This window comes from Salminus brasiliensis, chromosome 1 (assembly GCF_030463535.1).
Source record: "Salminus brasiliensis chromosome 1, fSalBra1.hap2, whole genome shotgun sequence".
NCBI lineage: Eukaryota > Metazoa > Chordata > Actinopteri > Characiformes > Bryconidae > Salminus > Salminus brasiliensis.
Window position 1 is genome coordinate 77,179,630 of NC_132878.1, and position 20,881 is coordinate 77,200,510.

Consider the following 20,881-nt stretch of genomic DNA (forward strand, 5'->3'; position numbering starts at 1 on the left):
TTAAAGGAGGGGTGGAGGGAGTTGGGAGAGGGAGAAAGAATAGCCTAGTTTAAGAAATAAAGAATATTTTCCACTGAAAGCCAGACTGCTGGGTTTGCTGAAATGAGCGTATATGTGCCGTTTTACATGCGTACATCTGGACCGTGCATTTCATTTAAACAAATACTCCCCTACCTCTGCATATTACTGCATGGCATTTCATAGCAAAACAAATCATTTTCCCCCTGCGTATTAACACGCAGGACTGTAGAAATAATGTGTTTTCTTTGCTTTAATTAGCTGGCCGTTACGCCGACGCAGGCCTTGTTGTCTCGTCCAACTTCTCATTGACCTTAAAATCCCACCCCCCCCCTCCGATGTCTTATTGAGGCCTTTCACGAGCTGAGAAGCATAAAACATGGTGGCCTTCCACTCTCTGCAGTGTACTGATAATGTTTCAACCAGGCCAAACTGCTGCCCATACAGGCTTTCAAATGGCAACAATGGCAAAAAAGCAGCAGCTCTTTTAATGTTGCTCTTCATTACTGCTGCTCTGAACTACTTTTCATTCTCATGCCCTTTTCATCTAACAGAGAAATCTTTTATTTTTTCCCCTAACCAAACCATTAAATTAACGAATTAAAACCTTTCTGGAAGAGAAAAAAATGCAATTATATTTTGTGAATTATGATCAGTTATTTCTGGTGCTTTTAGGAAGCAAATGGGATGTCATGACTGATTTGTTGAAGTTAACTTTCCCAAGCCAATTGGATTCGTAGCTTGCGTGACATTCAGTTTATTTGATAATGGAATATTGTGGTCCTAATCTAGACCCATGCTAATTACATATGACAGTTGTTTGTTTGGAGTGAAATCCAATTAAAACGTACAATTTTCAGCTGGAGCTCTCCCTAAAGAAGTAATGACCCCATGATGGCACCGAAAACAAATGTGTTTTTAAATATTTTTTTCCCCCATGGTCATAGCAAAGGGTAAACTCACAACAGCTGTCAGAACCAAGTTTGTTTAGAAAGCAAATGCCTTTGGTCTAAAGTTCATTTGGAGAGCTCTCTAATTAAATATAGGCCCAGACCTTAAGTTAATTAGTAATTCTCTGGCTCCAGAAATTAGAGATATCGGGGGAGGGGGGGGATCACTTACATGACCTTATAAGGCCACTGGCCACTGGATGGAGGAGCTTATTTAGCAGCAGTTTTTCATACCTTAATAGACTGTTTGACGTGTTTTGTGAAATACCTCGGTGAAGAATGCTTGGATTAGCGCGTAGCTAACAGCCCTGGAATGCATGTAGGGATACCTGGCCTGTGATTATGTTTATAATACTAGATAATTACAGGACCGGCGAGTTTGGGGAGTGCCGCCTTTACCAAGGAGTTTGAACTTTTAACTTTTATTGTTTCTCTGGGAAAATGACAGTGCAGAAAGGTCAGAATCAGAGAAGGAGCCTCAATTAAAACGGTGTCTCGTGTTCATCTTTAACAGAGCCTTTCCCAGACCATTGACAGTAGCGGAATAGGAGGCTGCCTGGTAGCCTGTAGAAGCAATCAGCTGGGTAAAGGCAGAAAAGCAAAATAAGAAACAGGTTAATAAATGTGTGAAATTATTATATTATTGCATTCTTTTAATATCATAGTTATTGTTTATATATTGTATATATATATATATATATATATATATATATATATATATATATACATATATATATATATATATATATATATATATATATATATATATATAGCCCTGTTTTTCTGAGAGATGATCATGTGAAATGTGTGCGTCACTGACTGGACTGTGTGACTGGAGTGTGTGTGTGTGTGTGTGTGTGTGTGTGTGTGTGTGTGTGTGTGTGTGTGCGTTGTGTCCTCCCAGGCATACGGTCCATGTTTGCTCAGTCATCTGCATGCTCTGTTAGACGGTAGCATGTCTGGCGTGTCTGTAGTGCACATAGTTGTTGAGCTGCACAAGTCAACCACTACAGTCTTGATCCCAGTATTGGAAGCTGCGTTGGACACTCAACGCAAAAAGGGCTTACATGCACAGTCGAGCAAGCAAGCAAAGCGTGTGATTGGTTATTCTGAATCTTCATTAATTAAGTGCTTCTCCCTACTAATAAAAGCACTCCGGATTGCAGGATTTATCTTTGGCATGATTATTCATTTCACTTAATTTAACTTTTTGTTTTGTTTTTTTCCAAAGGGCGGTGGTGTGTGTGGTGGGGGGGGGGGGTGTCAGGAATGACCTGACAGGGTTGCTTTCAAACAGATGCGTCTAAAGCGCGATTTACGTAACATTTTCATATTGTATATATTGTACCTTACAAGGGCATGATTGACCAGTAGATTAATATTTATTTTGTAGAGGGAAATCAAGGGATTAGGCAGTCATCATTTTAACTCTAATCCTGCTTTGCATGGACTAGACAAAGAGAGGGTGATTACTGAGCATGAGGCTGGCAAAGCCGCAATTAGATTCTTGTTGAGCATGGAAAAACAAAACAAAAAAAACATGCACACACCAAAGGAAAAAGCCGAGACATTTTTTCCCTGTGTCAAACCGACAGAAAGTAAACGTATTCATCGCTCGTGCATGTGAGGACAGCGGAAAGATCACGAGTGGGACTCACGTCAATTCAATGAATCAGAGAGTAACCACTGCTAATTTTCCTCAGTGCCTCCTTTAAAAGTGCATGTGTGTGTGTGTGTGTGTGTGTGTGTGTGTGTGTGTTAGGATTTTTTGCCGACTGTGTGCATGCATTCTCACATAGAGCTCTGTTGCTGTTTTGCATCTGCCTGTACCATATGTGCGGGTGTCATTGCTTTATGGCGCGTTAGCCTTGGAATAACACATCTCCTTTGCTAATTAAGCTAAAATACTCGCCGGGGGAAGCAGGCAGAATTGAAAAGTGGGATAATGCACTGATTTGCATCTGGACTATTTCTCTTAGCAAAATATACACAGCGCAAAGAGTGCTGATGTGTCTCAGGTGGGTAGGCGAGGAGCAGATGCGTGCTTTTCATTACAGCACTGCCTGTTTTTTTACGCTCCCTAAGCGTAATCCGAGTAAAAAATGCAAAGTGTCGAAGTTAACTTTGCAAAGCTGCCCATTAGGTGCAGTGCACATAGTTGAAACAATCTGAGACAGAGAGAGAGGGGAAAGGAAGGAAAGAAGGAGGGAGGGGGGTGGGGCAAGAGGATGATTTGCCATCACGTGGGCACCAGAAAGAGAAGATGTGAAACTGAAAATGTGGGGTGAAAAAAGGGCTAAACAGGAAGGCCAGTGGAGAACCAGCATTGAAAACACTGGGACTGTTCTCTTTCTCACAGTTGTTGTGAATGTTAATGATTTTTTCTCTCCTTTCTTTTTTTTTTTTCTCGCCTCAGTCCCCTCTACCACCCCCCTCCTCTTCTCTTCTCCAAAGACACAGTGTCATTGTTTGTTGCAAGGGCCCTTTTCTTTCAAACTTAATTACCTTCTCCCCTTTGTGGCCGCTCGGGCCGAAAGTTTGTGCCGTGTCAGGAGAGGTCGTCACACATTCTTCGGCGGCGCTGCTCGTTAATCTCGGGCCGTGCAGGCATTCCTCCTCCCTGCACTGGGGATAGGCCAGAGAAGAGCCCCAGGAACATCAGCAGGAAGCTCTAAGCTAGTTAATGCAGTATAATTGTCTGGACATAGACTGGCCTTTGTTTGTGCGGTTCATTTCGAATCAGTCGTAATTAACTCCAGAGTGTTTCCAGATTGCCGGCAAAGAAAAATTGCAGCTTTTCCCTGCTTTGAATTTGGGGGGAAAAGACATTAGCTATGTAGATTGTGTTTCCCTTTGATACTGGGCCCTCATGTTAAAAGTTTTCAAATGGGCGAGGCGGTTGTAGAAAGCCACGCAAGGCCAGGGCTTTGCTTACTTCTCTTTTTCTTTCCTAGACGGTTAAAAGGCTCTGCTTAAGAATTAAAATAGGATCTCTCCAGCACACTCAGCAAGTCATGAATGTAAAACATGTCATATGATACCGTTTTAGGTCTTAACCCTTCTTTTGTGTTCACGCAGGTAAAGCTCTGCACTAACGCGAGTCGTCTTCTGCGGCTTCCTGCAAATTGCGTATATTTTCCCGTTTTCTCTCTAAGGCGAGACTACAGATGGGCTTCTTGTGTGTCAGTGCCGCTTGATTCTGTTTGCCAAAAGGCATTTTGTGGACAGGTAATTTGTACAGAAAGATTCCTGTGCTAAATAGACTGCTTTTTTTCTCCACTGTAGAATTGTGCCACACCCGACAGTAATGATATGGTGCCTATTGAAAATGAGGGCCTTAACCATGTCTGTGGCGCAGGGGAGTCCTGCTGCTTCTACTGTTACACCTCAAGGCACAAATAGGGTTGGCGAAAGCCTTTGTGAAAAAACGCCCAGGCAAAACCTTCTTTTTTCCCTTCTCCACCCACCACCCCCCCACCCCCCCCCCCCCCTCTCTGCAATTTCTTTACACAAGACCGAATTCTTTAAACAAGAAAGAATTAAGCCTCCCAGTGTCCTTGGAGGCCAAAGAAGCTCTTGATGTTTGGATAATACCACTTTGATGGATTTTTCATCACTTCTTTCTGCATGGCAACAAATAAACAAGTATAATTACTCTTGTGAAGGCCTATTCATGCCATTGTCAGGATTAGAAATGTGGGTAGCTTTCACACTGCGACTCCCCTTTGTCTTTGCCTAACTCACTATGACATTTTGATAGAGGATTTGGTGTAGGGAGAAAGCCACGGCCAGGACAGGGATGACCTTTGCTAAAACCTGATATAATTCAGGGACGTTTTACCTTATTTTTCACCTTTACTTCCTCCAGTGCAGCCTTTCCAAACTATCCGCACACGAGCGTGCTAACTTTTAACCTGCATCTTGGCTTCTTCACAAAAAGACAGAGTGAATGGGGAATAATGTCCGGAGGAAAAAAAGAGCGAGTGAAATCCCCGGCTTAAAAAAAAAAATAGAAAAAAAAAAAGCCTGCTGTCCTTCTCGGTGAGCTCCTGAAAGGCAGAGAGAAAGGATGGGTGGAGGGGGGGTGGGTGAAAAACAATAGGCAAAAGAAGCCTCTCAGCCCTCCTTTCCCAAGAACTTAGCACTCGGACCAACCTAGCATTCCTTCCCCCATTATTCCTCTCTCTTGATCAGATCACATTCTTTTTAATCACTTCACAGGCCGTGTCTCCACGGACCGTGGAGAGAGAGAGAGAGGGGGCCAGGACAGTCTTAATTAAAAAACAGAGGTAGAAACACTGGTTGCCATTTTCTTTGTTCTTAAGGGAATGGGAAACTGTTTCTGTGCGGACGAGAGACATGTCCTTGTTGTTCTGAGAGAGAGAGAGAGAAAGAGAGAAAGAAAGAGAGCCTTTTTCTGTTCCAAGGGAAAGATCTTTGTATTAGAGTTTTTTCCCCCTTTTTTTCTACAGCCTTCTCTTTGTAGATTGAAAAGGAGGGAGAAAGTAAGAGAAAGGCAGGAAAACTGTTTCACAGTTAAGTTACCTCATGTGGGAGGAACCGGGGTGTTTTTTATAGAAGCGCTGCTGTTACGCTCGGTTCAAAAGGTGTAAGCCAAAAGAAAAAAAAAAAAAAAAAACAAACCCAGAGAATGTGGGACCTTTTTAAAAAGAAGGTAGCTATGTACTCCATGCTAGTTTTTGTTTGCTGACCAAACACAAGTGTAATCCTGCCAAACCTGAGCTCAGTTTAAGCTCTGCTGTTTCTTTGTTTCGCTTGGTGTTTGCTTAAGCAGTCGGGCTGAGCAGAGATGAGTTGTAATGAAAAACAGCGATTGTTATGGGTTAGCCAGACATGTTGAGATTGTAGATAACACTGATAAGTCTGCGTTAGAGCAGCATTCGCTCTCCCTCTCCGCCCCTCTGAACATAAGAAATGGATGGGCACACTTCACCCGGCAACTTTGGTGCTGATTGTGAATCTCTCCTCCAAAGCGGAATATCAATATGAAAGCTGGAGGTGCTTTCAGCATCACTGAGCGACCGCCTCATATCAAAACCAGGATAGCTCTGAGCTGTTTAGCTCTTTGTGCGTTACTTTATAATTCATAACTGTGTAATGATTCCGATGCATTCCCAAAAAGCCAGGCATATCCCGTGGAGGCATCGCTACACTTTAAGAGTCAAGAAATGCATAATTTATTGCAAAGTGTGTGTTTTATGTCCAAGCTAGGATGTAAAAGAAAAAAAGGGAAACAATTGCATAAAACCCAGCTAAGCAACAACAGCAGAAATCACAAACGCTGTCGCTGTAGCGTTCGAACCATTTTAAGTGAGCTTGGTAAGACCTGGACGAAGGGGCGAAAGGAAGAGAAGTGGAATGTGTAGTTACATCTGCTTACAATTTCATATTGAGTTTGATAAACGCTAAGCTCTGTATTAGGATGGATGCGAATCACAAAGAGCATTCATAGCGGAGACTGTTCTAGGACTTAAACATTTTTTGTGACATGCAGAAGTGGCTATGAACGTAGCAGGAATGTTGTGCATGGTTCACACTCACGCCCTGTGCCCACAGGCCCTGAAGACACAGCTGCTGGCTCTGCGATGGTGCCTTGTGATCTTCCAGGGGAGATGCAGAAATTATCACACAGAACGCTGTAATCTAGCCCTCGCCTCGCTGCCAAACGGGCTGTTCAGATACACATTCCTCCAGGATTGCATAAATGCTGGCCCACCTCCCCTCTATCTGACTTTTGGGTGTGTAATGCTAATGCTAATAGGTGCTAATTTTGCACTAATTGCACAGCCAAGGTCTCAAGGCACTTAAGACCCGTCACAAGTCTTCATACTCACAGCGGATAGTGCGAATCACACCCAACCTCCTTTGTTTATAATCAAATTTCCTTTTCTCTGCTCCATGATCCTTCTTTTTACTTGACTAATCTGACAGTTTATCTGTCATATGAAGAACAAATGACTGGAATTCTTTTTTTTTTCCTCCTAATCTCATGGTTTCTCCAATAGCTTGCTTTAGCTGCTGAGATTAGACTTGATTAGAGTGAAGGAAAAAAAACAAAAACATTTTATTTCATTCCCTGTGATTAATATCCATAGGACCTCCCCACCAGCCCTGTTTAGCCAGGGGTTGTTTTAAATTAATCCCCAAATTGCTTTGTAGAGGAGCAAAGAGGAACTCCGCAGAGAAGCAGAGAAACACACACACACACACACCGCTCACACATACATACATACATCTATCTGGTACAGAGGGGGTTGTTGTTATTGTTGTTTCTTTTCAGATAATTTTTTTGTGCTTATTTGTTCACATCTCTCGCCAAAAACATCATTATTTTGGTGTGTGCCATTACCACGTTCCATTACCAGGTTGTTTCCTTTCCCTTAGAATAATTTGAAAATAATGCCGGTGCCGGCTGACAGGGATTTCATTTTAATTGAAAGCAAAGCAGTTGCAGCACAGCCTCTGTTGCCTTTCACCACAAATCTCTCTTTCTGTTTTTAACACCCTGCCACTGCCCTGCTGGAGACCTGCAGCAGCTCGGTCTCAGGCGGACTCCTCACTCCGTTCTGCCCGGGCTGCTCCCATCAGGCCTGAGCATGCTAGATACATGCTCCCCTGCACTATGGATGCTCCGCTGTCCAAGAGAAATGTCCAGGGCACTGGGTCGGGGCTCCAGCTCACAGGGAATGAATTGTCTGTGATTCCAGCCCTGCAGAGAGAGAGAGAGAGAGAGAGAGAGAGAGAGAGAGAGAGAGAGAGAGAGAGAGAGAGAAAAAAAATGATTGAAGGATTTTCATCAGTGAGGCGCACGTATGATTTGTGAAAGCCTGGAGAGGGCCTGATTGAAGCAGTGACGGTTGAAAGATGGGCAGCCTTCCAGGATTGATAACATCGCAATGGTATTTCAAATGGTGTTCTTTATGTGCTAGGATTTTTATATATTTATTTATTTATTTTATTTATTTTTTTGAGCAGTCAAGGAAAGAAAATGAAAAAAAAAAGAAATCACTGGACGGTCCCTCAAGGGTGATTGGACTGGGTGTGCTAAATATTAATTTGAGTTTGGGTTGCCCGTCAGGCCAGAGCGTGGGCTGGAATTCGGATGGGCGCTTAATCAGGGCTTGTTAGATACCTGCTGGGGGATCTTTCAGAGGGAAGATTTGGAGTAAGCTGATTTACTGAGTAACACAGGAACCAAAGAGGTACCGCTCTCCCAACCAAAGTGGTGATGATTTGAATTTGGTCGGCCATCTCCCTGCAGACCACTTTTTGTGATCATGATGGGGTGGTGAAGAGGCTTGCTTTTATGATGGAGTAAAATTGATTTTAGGACTTTGCTTAGTTGCTTTTTGAAAGCTTTCTTTTTAACATTCACTTCAATTGATGTGTGAATAACTCTGAATCTGTATCCAATAACCACTTACAAACTTAATTTCAACTTCCCTGGGTCATTTATAGTATTATGCTGTATAAGAAGTCATATCTAGGTCTCTATCTGTATGTCTCTTGAATAAGCTAATGCACAAAAAATGCACGAGCAGTTGTTGTGTAGTAGTGTTGATAAAGCGTGAGCTGATGGTTTGAAAGGTCATAAATGTATAGTATAAATATATTCTAAACAGTTTTCTCTTTGTTTTGTATTTTTTTTCTATTGTTTCTTTTTGTGCAGGTCCCTGACAGGCTGGATGAAATGAGATCCCCATGTAGCGATTGCCATGGAAACCTGTGACTCCCCTTCTCTCTCAAGGCAGGAAAATGGGCAGAAGATATCAAAGCTACGTGAAACGCCACATCTTGATAATGAGGTGCCAGAGAAAGTCCCTGGGATGGAGCCTGACAAGGAAAACAGCCCTGCGGATGACAACCTGAGGACGGACGAGAGCCGGCGAAAGATTGCATCGGGACTGAGTGCAGAGAATGCAGCTGCTACCCCGGGCGCCTCCACTAAAGAGATCCCTTGCAACGAATGTGCCACTTCTTTCTCAAGTTTACAAAAATACATGGAGCACCACTGCCCAAACGCCCGCCTTCCCCTTCTGAAGGACGAGAACGAGAGCGAGGTCAGTGACCTTGAGGACAGCGATGTGGAGAACCTGACAGGAGAGATAGTTTACCAGCCTGATGGCTCAGCTTTCATTCTTGAGGACTCCAAAGAAAGTGGCCAGAACGCCCAGTCAGGCGTCAAAAGCCTCTTTTCCCCAGCACTGTTTCCAAACTCCCAAACTGCTGCAGGGGACAAGACTGAGCAGTCTGCCACTGCCCCTATGTCCTTTTATCCACAGGTGATCAATACATTTCACATTGCTTCATCCCTCGGGAAAACATTTACGGCCGATCAGGCTTTCCCAAATACCTCAGCATTAGCAGGAGTTGGTCCTGTGTTGCACAGTTTCCGTGTCTACGATCTCCGACACAAGAGTGAAAAAGACTATCTTACCATTGATGGCGCAGCCAAAAACTCCTGTGTGTCCAAAGATGTTCCTAACAATGTGGACTTGTCCAAATTTGATGGTTGCATAAGCGATGGGAAGAGGAAACCCATTCTGATGTGTTTCTTGTGCAAGCTGTCATTTGGTTATAGTAGGTCATTTGTAACCCATGCTGTGCATGATCATCGGATGACCCTCAACGAGGAGGAGCAGAAGCTCCTTAGTAATAAGTATGTCTCTGCCATCATACAGGGCATTGGCAAAGACAAAGAACCTCTTATAAGCTTTCTGGAACCAAAAAAATCCAATGCCGTGTTACCCCACTTTTCTACTGCAAACTTCATGGGCCCTGATCCAGGCATTCGCAACTTTTGGAATGCCTTCCATGCGGAGAACGGCGATTCCTTGCAGGCCGGTTTCGCCTTCTTGAAGGGAAGTGCCAGCTCGGCTTCTTCCTCTGCAGACCAGTCACCCAGGAGTACCCAGATGCCAAAGGCTGAGATGAACCTTGGGGGCGCCTTGGCGCTTAAGTCTCCCATTAGCTCTGCTTCCCTCCAGCGATCGTCGCCCGGGGCCAGGGACCAGGAGAGCAACTGTGAGCGGCAGAAGGACGCTAGCACTTTGCATTCAAATGGGGAGTTCCCCATCAAAAGTGAGCCCGGAGACGCAATTGACGCTGAGGAGGATGAAGACATGTACTTAAATGAGCTTGATGAAGACGGTGTTGGTGAATTGATGGACAGTACCAGTAGCAAAGATTTCCCTCTCTTAAACCAAAGCATTTCTCCTTTATCGTCCAGCGTGCTAAAATTTACAGAAAGGGGTAACTCCTCTTCCTCCGTGACTGTTTCCGATGACCTAGAGAAGGCTAAGCAGGCCGCCGCGGGCAGGGACTCTGTTAGTAGTGACTCTGCCAACTGCAGTGGTGGCAGCAAGGACTACAGTGACTCAAATGGTGGCAGAGATGGCACGCCGCCCTCTCACCCCCTTGACCTAATGCGACGAGACGACGAGAGTCCTGGCCCTCTGCACCAGCACGCCGCCACGCCTGGAACACCTGGAACGCCTGGTCCTGCCGAAGGTTCCCCAGGCAGCGGCATCGAGTGCCCCAAGTGCGACACTGTTCTGGGGTCCTCACGCTCTCTGGGTGGACACATGACCATGATGCACTCGCGCAATTCTTGCAAGACGCTCAAGTGCCCCAAGTGCAACTGGCACTACAAGTACCAGCAGACCCTGGACGCCCACATGAAGGAGAAGCACCCCGAGTCGGGCGGCTCATGCGCCTACTGCCGCACGGGACAGGCTCATCCACGCCTGGCCCGGGGTGAGAGCTACACATGCGGCTACAAGCCGTTCCGCTGCGAGGTGTGCAACTACTCCACCACCACCAAGGGCAACCTCAGCATCCACATGCAGTCAGACAAGCACCTCAACAACGTACAGAACCTTCAGAACGGTGGCCCAGAGCCTGTCTACAACCATGCACCGCCTGTCTCCGGGGCCAGCGTGGCTGGCTGTGGCGCACCCTCACCCTCCAAGCCCAAGCAGAAGCCCACATGGCGCTGCGAGGTGTGCGACTACGAGACCAATGTGGCGCGCAACCTGCGCATTCACATGACCAGTGAGAAGCACATGCACAACATGATGCTCCTGCAGCAGAACATGAAGCAAATCCAGCACAACCTGCATCTGGGTCTAGCGCCGGCTGAGGCTGAGCTCTACCAGTACTACCTGGCCCAGAACATTGGTCTGACAGGCATGAAGCTGGAGAACCACGCAGACCCGCAGCTGATGATCAACCCATTCCAGATGGATCCCAGTGCTGCCGCTGCTGCTCTGGCTCCTGGGCTTGGTGTGTAGTTTTTTGTGTTTGTGTTTATTGTTCCTCTTCGTCTGTCCCTTTCCCTCTGCTCTCCCTGTCCTTCCCCTCCCTTCCCCTCTCTCGGTGCCTGCCTTCATCACTTTTCCAATTAATGTATCCTTCTCCCGACCTGGGCCTTGATTAAAAAAATGATTATGAGCTGCCACATGGGAATTATTCTTAATCTCTCATTCTTAATTTTCTTAAGTCAGCTTAATCCTTCTCCACCCCCCATCCCCACTCTGAAAAATCTTATCTAAACACTGACTGTATGGAGCAGATTCCCCGTGGAACTTCCACAATGACCCGGCAGCAGCTTTCTCAGTCTTTCATCCCCACTCACAAGCTTTAGGTCAGAGCTTATTCAGCCTTTGCTTTCTCAGTGCTGAAAACAAATGTCCCTCAGCATGTTTGTTCCTTAACATTTAGTAGGAGCTGACACATGTATATTAGCCTGTCAAGAACTATTGTTTTTTGTGAATTCTTTGTCCCTTAGTCAGACAGCATCCGCACATATATTTTTGGTCTGGGAGACTGCAGACAAGTTGTCCCACATCACAAACTGCTGTAATTATTGACTTTGCAGTTTGTTATATATTTTGTTCAGCATGTGGATAACTGATCCAGCCTACGTGTAAAAACGTGAGGAGATTAAAGGAATAAATTACAATTACACAAATGTAAGACGATCTGCTTTTTGTTCAGGGCTCACATTGTGGCAGAGGCTCTTTTGTATTGATCAACTTTCATGTCTTTAGAAGAGGGTGAAAAAAACAGTACAAACTCAGGAATGACATGCCCGGTAGGAGTAATTAAAGCTATCTGATGAGGGAGTTTAGAAGTTGAAAGGGATGATTGTAATTGATCCTGATTCAATCCTATTACAGCTTTTTATAGTTAAGGCTTTATAGAAGCCATACTCCTTACCGAGGCTTTATTTTATCAAATCCCTTTGTGTGAATGCCCTACACTCATTTCTCTCAGCTGTGTTTTAATTTTATTTAATAATTTAAAAAACCTTTTCTGCCTACCTCTCACACTACCACCTTCCCCTTCTCTCTCTCTCCCTCTCCCTCTCGCTCTATATCTGTCTCTCTACCTCCCTGCAGTAAATAATGAGCTACAGGCAGAGCTGCGTCTCGCGAGTGGTCAGCTAATGGGTGATGACCTGTCTGTCCTCTCTGCTGGGGAGCTGTCGCCTTGCATCAGCGACCCGCTGCTGAAGCTCTTCCAGTGTGCGGTGTGCAACAAATTCACCTCGGACAGCCTGGAGGCCCTGAGCGCCCACGTGGCGGCCGAGCGCCTGCTCCCGGAGGACGAGTGGAGGGCCGTGATGGGCGACGTCTACCAGTGCAAGCTGTGCAACTACAACACGCAGCTCAAGGCCAACTTCCAGCTTCACTGCAAGACCGACAAGCACATGCAGAAGTACCAGCTGGTCGCCCACATCAAGGAAGGGGGCAAAGCCAACCAGTGGCGCCTCAAGTGTATCGCCATCGGCAACCCTGTGCACCTGAAGTGCAATGCCTGTGACTACTACAGCAACAGCGTGGAGAAGCTGCGGCTGCACACCACCAACCAGAGGCATGAGGCAGCGCTCAAGCTCTACAAGGTCAGGGCCTTTTCACCCTCAGCCTTACTCATCTGATACCTCACTAATCTCTGTGTATATGCGTGTGTGCCTGCCCACGTGTGTGCGTATGCATGTCACTCCGTATGTGTATGTCTGTGTGTGTGTGTGTGTGTTCTTGCTCCACCCAGCCCACACACAGTACGTGCTGTAGGCTGATTTGTTAAATGTAAAACGGAGTATGTACATTATCCTTCTCCATTATGCCCCATAATGTAGCTAAGGTAAATGGACAATGGCTAGTGCAGTGGCCTGAGACAGAGAGCTGATTCAGTGCTTGTGGTCGAGGGCAGGTAAATACAGGCTATTTGTTTTCCAGCACCTTTGTTTTTTATGATGTCAAATGTCATTAGCCGAGCTGTAAATTTGATTTGGCCCTCCACGGTCACCCTTTCCCACTCTCCCCTCTCTCTTTCCTGTAAAGACGCTGCAGGCAGGGACGTGCCAGTCAGCCTATTTACATGATGCCTTTCGAAAATCAAACCTAATTGAATTTCTTGTCAGAAATATCAATAGTGAGGCAGCGAGGTGGGCTGATATTTGGTATTCGGTTGTTTTCAGGATGCCTTACCTCACCGAAAATCTGCTTTGTCACCTGCAAATAAGGGCTACTCTCAGGAGCTTGTAAACACCATGTAAGCAGGTGACTAATTGCGGGTGTGTAGGTGCGGCCAGGTGTGTGTCTTAGGATGTAAAAAGTCCCTCTGTAGGAGTCTGCGTGCGATTGTAAATAGGTGACAGAGTTGTGATTATTTTCAACGTGCCTTGTGGATTCTGCTGTCTTTTGAAAGGCTTCATGAATCATTTGGATGTCCGAATATTCTCCTGGTGATTTGCGGGTTCATATCTGGCTGCTCTGCTCCAGGCTTGGGGAAGGATAGCCGATACACACAGCCCGCAGCAGGGAGGGTGGGGGCAGGCCGACTAGGCCTTGGCCACTGTAGTCTCATCCTGCGCTTAAGTGCTTTCGGGTGTTGACTTACTGGCTTGGTGTGATTGCCTGAAACAATAATACTGACATCCTGAAATCATAGACCCGCATCACATCCCAGACTCATTAGTGGACTTCTCTGGATAAACTATATTAACTTAATGAGGATCTATTGACCAGCCTCAGTCACTTTTGGCAAAGTGTGCGCGTAAGCCGGCCTTGGCTGTATATTTAGAAAAGTTAATTTAGCAACTGACAATGGCTAGACTGCATACGGAATTGGCAGGTCTGTAATCGTAATAATGAATTACGATTTTATTACCCTGACTCAGAATGAAGGTAGTAACCTCTCTGAGGGGCCTTTTAGCAGGCTAGAACCAAAAAAAAGAAAGAAATGAAATGTGTAGGGAAGGGGCCTTCCAAGAATATTCATTTAACCTTTTTTTTTACCTTATTAAGCCTGCTTAAAAAAGACAGAAAATAATGTGGGGGTGTGAGTTACTCATAACGTTATTCATGCATTCACACAATGTTAGTGATGTGGCATTAGTAACTGAACAACAAAGAGCAAATCCTCCAACGAGTGAAGTCAGCATGAGCCAAATGAAGGCCCGAAAAGAATCGCATGTGGAATTTTGAGGCCTGGCATTAAAGACCCTGTCCATGGGAATGTTTTGAAATCCTTAGCAGTTTAAAACTTTTTTTCCCTTTTTTTTTCGAGAGAGCTCAGCTAATTCTCTAAGCAAACAAAAAAGGATTCCATGGCAACAAAGAGCATTTGAGATCATGTTGGAAGACAAGTAGACTGAAGATTAGGAGGTGAGAAAGGCCTAGCTTAGTCGTGATCTCAATAGCCTGTGGTTGTTGCTGCATGCAGAGACATGGCTGTGGGTGCAGTTTGCAAGGATGAAAGTTTGTTTGTGCACTCACGTGTGTGAGTGGGTCACTGCTTATTTAGGCTTTCTCTTTCTTTGATTGGCATTCAATTTATCCAGATGTTATCTAGATCAGCCGTCCAGCCCTTTAGAAAGACAAGGACTCCAAACAGTCAAGCAGACTTCCAGTATCATTCTTAGCCTTTTCTTGTAATTCCTGTACTAATGAATGTTATTTATTATCAAGTGGTAAAAGCAGTGACCATCTTAGCCTGCATAGTAAGAGCATGGTCAGTAATGCCTTTTTAACCCATACTGCCGAATGAAACTAGCAGGTGGCTGTTGTGGGGAGAGCAGGGATTAAAATGGTGCCATTCTTTTTGGGGTTATGTGTCGGTAAATCCAACAGCAAGCATGACAAAGGCCACTCTTTCTTTGACATTTGAAAGTAAGTAGTTTAATCCCAAGGGAAACAATGAGGCAACTTCATCAAAGCTTTATTTTGGCGGGGCTGATCAAGGGAGGCAGCCTAACGCGAGGATATGAATGTGAATGAGCCTAAAAAATGGTTGAGTGGATCTCAGCAGCTCTCTCTATCTGACGGCGTTCGGCAGAACGGCCATTAAATGATGGAGGGAAAGTAGCGTCCATTTTGACAAGGACAGGGCGAAGGGTTCGTCCTGCGCTCCTGCCCGCCTCATCTCTTCCTGCCCCTACCTTTTTACGCTGGGAAGGGAAATCTGTTTTACAGATGCAGCCTTTTAATGCATTTGGCAGAGATCAGACTATTTCACTCATAGACATATGGTAGTAAAGTTTGAGGGGGGAAAAAGAAAGAAAAGAGAGATTTCTTTATTTGACCAGAAAACACCTCTTCTTTTATGTTTAAAGGTGAAAGGCTCATGGGATTGGGTAGTTTGGCCGGGCACACAAAAGAACAAAGTGTTGATGACCTTTCCATATGGTCCTGGAATACAGAATATCTTTATGGCTGAGAAATGATTGAAGATACAAACAAAACGCATATTCAGTATTTTATTACTGCTTTGTACCACCAGAATTTTTCAGAGGGGAATTCGCATCGTAGGATTCTTTAAAGAGGAAAAAAGCAAATTGCATTAGCAGTACAAGCAGTTCTTTTTTTTGCAAGCGCACAGCAAGTAAATGCACAGCACTCCCTGCCTGTAGAAGCTAGAGGCTTTAGGTTCTCATAGGCTAACGCTGCTGTAGAGCAAGGCGTTTTTTTTTTCTAAAACAAAGTAACTCATCTATTAAAAATAGAGGCAATGTTGCATACTCAAAATTGGCCTCAGTTAGTATTTGGATTTAACTATAATTCGCTATAATAGTGATATATGGTCGTAATATAATTATTAATAATAAACACTCAAATAAAGGCAGATGTGGGACGGTGTAAATCTGTCAAGACCATTCAAAGGCAGAGTAACGCTCGGTTAGGAAATGGCAGGAAATATGTGTTGCTCCAAAGAGAGGATTTGCACCGGGCATTTGGGTCATTTAAAGCCAAGAATGTTCATGGTCAGTGTGTCAGAAAAGCCCAAGCGAGAAAGTAAAATACCAAACTGCACCTGTTCATCAGCTGGACCCCTTCTACTCACTCTCTTTACCTCTGCCTGTCATTCCCTTTCTCTGTGTCTGTCTGCTCTCTTTCTCTCGTTCTCTCTCTGTTTCTTGCGGATGGTGAAAGTGTGTGTGTGTGTGTGTGGTATAGGAATGTCTAGAGGTGGGCAATATGTATTATAGTTATCCTGATAAATGACATCACTGTACACTTTTCTAAGTATCCTGTATCATTAGTACTGCATATACTGCATCAACAACGACAGATTTAGACCAATTACAGTGAGACTTCAACAACAACAACAACAACCGATGTATAATACCTGCATAAATTCTAAAGAAACAAGTCAGGGATTGGATGTCAGCCATATATGCCATTGTCTTTTTTTCACCAATATATGGGAATGCTCTCAGAATCAGCTGATTAATAATCTTGTGAATGTGTTTAGATGTGACTGATATTTACAGGTTTGCTCCGCTACTGCACTGAAATATATTTATCATTTATTTACTGCATTTTTATCCCGACAGACATAATTATAAATCCTGTAGATGTCACATGGAGCATTTTATATGTTTATGTACCAGCATCAACAAATGAGAATGAAAAATGTTTAAGTATTGTGTTAGTGTACTGCCCTTAGGGATGTCCAGTGTACATATCCCCCATATTCTAGTCAGAAGCTATGAACTGCTTAATTATAGCACCCAACCCCCTGTCCTAGGGCATCCGTCATCAGTCAAGCAGAATGCTCTGTCTGTCTAGAGCCCCCCATATCATTTCCATATTTGTATTTTTTTGCTCTTCCACTCTCTCTCTATCTTTCTCCTTCTCCCTCCTCCCACTGACTCTCTCTTTGTATGTCTTGTATGTCAGTATTTTTTGCTCTCGCTCTCTCTCTCTCTCTCTCTCTCTCTCTCTCTCTCTCTCTCTCGCTCTCTCTCTCTCGCCCTCTTTCTCTCCCCCATTTGAAGCCACAGGGGCCCAGGCACGTATAATGCTCATCTTTCTGGTGGAGGCAGGCAGGGAGATGGAGTGGGGCAGCTTCGTTGGGGCCACTGGCTCTCCACAGCTTGTCCCCGGGGGAGCAGCAGATAGCCCATCTCATTATCCATGATACGGATGGCAACACCATTGGTCGGGGCAGGGAAATGAGAGGGGAAATTAAAAGAGGAGAGAGCGAGTGGAGGAGGGAGGGGTGTGGAGGGAAGGAGAGAGAGAAAGCGAGAGAGAGAGAGAGGAGAGTGGAATTTCAGATTCATCAAAAGAAACCCCTTTTTAACCCCCTCCAATTTTTTGCCATATATAAGAAAATATATCCTCTGTAAACCCTACCACCCCCACCCCCCAAAAAAAAAAAATCAAGATGGCCGCCAGTTGATAGGCACGTTATTAAGTCTGCAGTTATAGCGCACTCATTACTGAAGGTCAGCCCCACACCCCTCTCATTTGAAAATCAAATGCCCCATATATATGCAGCTCTAATTATCGGACTGTCATTTCACCCGGTGTGATTGTCGAATGGACAGGAGATTGAGTTGAGTGTATTTGCATAAAAAGTCATTGTGCATAGTCCATAGCGGGTGGAGAGCCCTATTTAAGAACCCTTTCTACATCATCACTGCCCTGCTGCTCACACCTATAGACCCTTCGGTGCTGAAGAGGACCTCGAGTGCTTTAAAAAGGCAGCATTTTGATAACTACATCTTCTTGTGACAGCCTGTCAATAGCCAATTGATATTTTTGGTCAGCTTGCTCCTGCTTGAGATCTGTTTTTTATGTGCTATCTTTGAAGAAAAGTTGGCACTGCATGTGCTGCAGTAGTTCTAAAAGCAAAATGAAAGGGGAGGTGTGAGAAAGAGATTTTATTGGTATGTGAGTAAGTCAAGATGTCGCTGAATCTGTCTTCCTGTCAGTGGTGGACTCCTGGTGACCAAACTGGCTAGAGTGATACTGGTCCAGAGTCTGATCTGTGTAGACCAAGCATATGACATATGCACAGCACTTTCTCAGGTTACTATTTTCTTGATATTAAGATTTAGATTGTGAGAAGAGGCTGAAACGTTATCGTCATCGTTAACCGATAGCATCATTAAGCAATAGCAACACACCAGCATGCCAGAAGCTCCAACAAGTAATATAACTTAAATATCATAATTTATTTACATGTAAGTTCATGAACAACACTTTGGTTATGAATTACTGCAGAATTACTCTAATTTTTCACACTTGACCGCCACAAATATTCAGACTGTTCAGATACAGCTGCTTATTTTGTTTAATACAAAGGCAAGGGTGTTGCACTTGTAGAAATATCATATTGACCACTTCAGTCAGTCATATATATGAATCACATATGCAGGTCTAAAGATAAATCCAGCTTACAAACCACACCAGCTTGTTTTACTTGCTGCTTGCATGCATAAACTGCGTGTCTGCACTCCCTCTGCCTCCTTCTGCCCGGTGGAGCGGCCAGATTATTCAAATACTCTCGTCTTTCACCTGCACGGGGGATTACAATGGGAATCTGTCAGGGGAGGGCTGTGCATGGGGGGAGGGCATAATTAAAGCATAAAGACAGACAAGTGTGGCTGCAAACACAAAGCCAGGGCTTCAGCCAGCCCCTACCGCTGTTAGTAATCCTCATAGATATTAATAGGAATTTCTCCCATCCTACCTAAACCCCCCTCATATGACCCCCCCCCCCTTTTTTTTTTTCTGCACCCGAAAGCAGATGGTCATCTCCTCGCTCGGAGGGGCCATGGGCTCTGGTCCGGCGGGTGCTGATTGACAACACTAGCTGCTCAGTGCTTAATTGAAGCCCACCTTCTCCCTCCTCTCTCACTTTGTTTCCGGTGCAGTGTAGAGGGGAGTTGGGGGGGGGGGGGGACCCTATTTGAGGATGCTCTGATATTAATAACCAGATGTGATCTTCCTGCTGGCCTGGGGTCAGCTAGGCCGGCCAGGTCAGCCCATTTGTCTGTGTGCAGCCACTGTGAAGGCTATTGAGGCTGACAGGTATGGGAGCAGGGGGAGACGAGGAGGGGGTACATAGACTTCCCCAGAACCAAAAGGGAGCGTCACACTGGTGTGAACAAAGAGTGGCAGAAGTTTGTCATTTTTTTTTCTTTTTTCTTTCTTTTTTCCTCCATCCCCCTTCCACCCGGTTCATTTCTCATGGGATTTGGGCCCGGCTTAACAAAGGATGACTCATCAAGCTCTGATAAGGCCAGCCCTGGAAGGAGTTGAATTGCAATAATATGATACTCTTGTTAAAAAAAGCAGACTGGAGGTAATTGGCTTTGTTTTAACTCTCTAGACACACAGATAGAGCAAGTCTGCCTGGAAAGCATTATTGGACGATAAATGTATGCCTCGACATTACCAATTCCCCAGAGCTTCTACTCGCAGTTCAGTTTTGACTTTTTTTCGGCATATGGTCACCTTTTTCTCAAACATACATATCTAGCTAGCACAGCATACCTATTCGTGAACTAATTTTTCAAAAGATGATGAAGGCATTACATTATTGTATGGAACCAAAAGCGTGTGAAAATGATTAGGATAAGGATCAATATTGATATCATCTAATAACGCCACGGCCCAAAACAGTATAGTCAGGGCAGAACAGCATTCTTCGGTGGTGGTTTTTGCACACATTAGCGTAAACGAAAGCTAGAAAGCATTCCTCAGGTAATTGATTTTAAACATTAGGTGCTCACTGAATAGATGAGTGGTGTGTGATATTCGATTACAGAGCAAAGAACTCATTTAACCTCCTGTTCTTCCCCAGCCAGGATTTCCAACACAATACGATTTACCTCCCTTAGGTTCAGCAGGATTAGACTGCTACTAGTAATCCTTAATGCTTTGAAATAGACCTGATAGAAGTCCCACTCACTTGTTTGGGATTACGCTCATGAGTTTTCAGCACATTTAGTTAAATTAACCCGTTGAATTATCGTTTTTTCAAAAGTGTTGGAATTGCTTAAAAGCATTCTGTGGCAGCCAGATGGCCAACATTTCTAAAGCCAACATTAGTACAGTGCATTAGTGTCAGAATTAAAATTCTGTTGCTGAATGTGCATTGTTTTCCCCTCCTCCTCTGCCTGGGCCTTGGTTAAGTGACAACAGAATATAGCAGAACAGTCTGGCTTAAGGTGGTATGTTGGAGGTGGGTTCCATACATGTGCATCACACTAGGACATCTGGTTATATAGGAATTGAACTCAGCATTGTGGTACATTGTGGTCAGTGGTCATGGATTGTATTGCTTATTTGTTACCAACACCCTCACGTAAGCCATTGCAGCAAGCAGATGGCAGAAGCAGAAGATGTCTACATTTCTTAAAGACAGTGGATAATGAATGTTGAACTTGAGTCTTGAGTTAGTATGCCAGATTCATTTGATTACCTCAGTAAAGGGCATTCAGCACCTTTCCACAAGATGTTTGATTTCCAAATGAGGAGCGCTTGACATGTTTACCAGAGGAATATAGTAGGTGATCAATGTTCAGGCGTGGCCTGTGGTGTGGTGGTCATGTTACAGCCTAGTTGTGCACTAGAAATGTGTTTAGCAAG

At 44.6% G+C, this 20,881-nt stretch overlaps 1 protein-coding gene across 4 annotated transcripts in view; it reads left to right on the forward strand.

Moving 5' to 3' along the window:
- zfhx4 (zinc finger homeobox 4) overlaps positions 1-20,881 on the forward strand; it is an 85,787-nt gene that overhangs the window by 12,558 nt on the left and 52,348 nt on the right. For all 4 annotated transcript variants that reach the window (XM_072689665.1, XM_072689655.1, XM_072689646.1 and 1 more), the window contains exons 2-3: positions 8,659-11,273; positions 12,392-12,894. In XM_072689665.1, coding sequence (XP_072545766.1) covers positions 8,705-11,273; positions 12,392-12,894 — 3,072 coding nt within the window. In that variant the 5' untranslated portion in view covers positions 8,659-8,704. The remainder of the gene's footprint in view (positions 1-8,658; positions 11,274-12,391; positions 12,895-20,881) is intronic.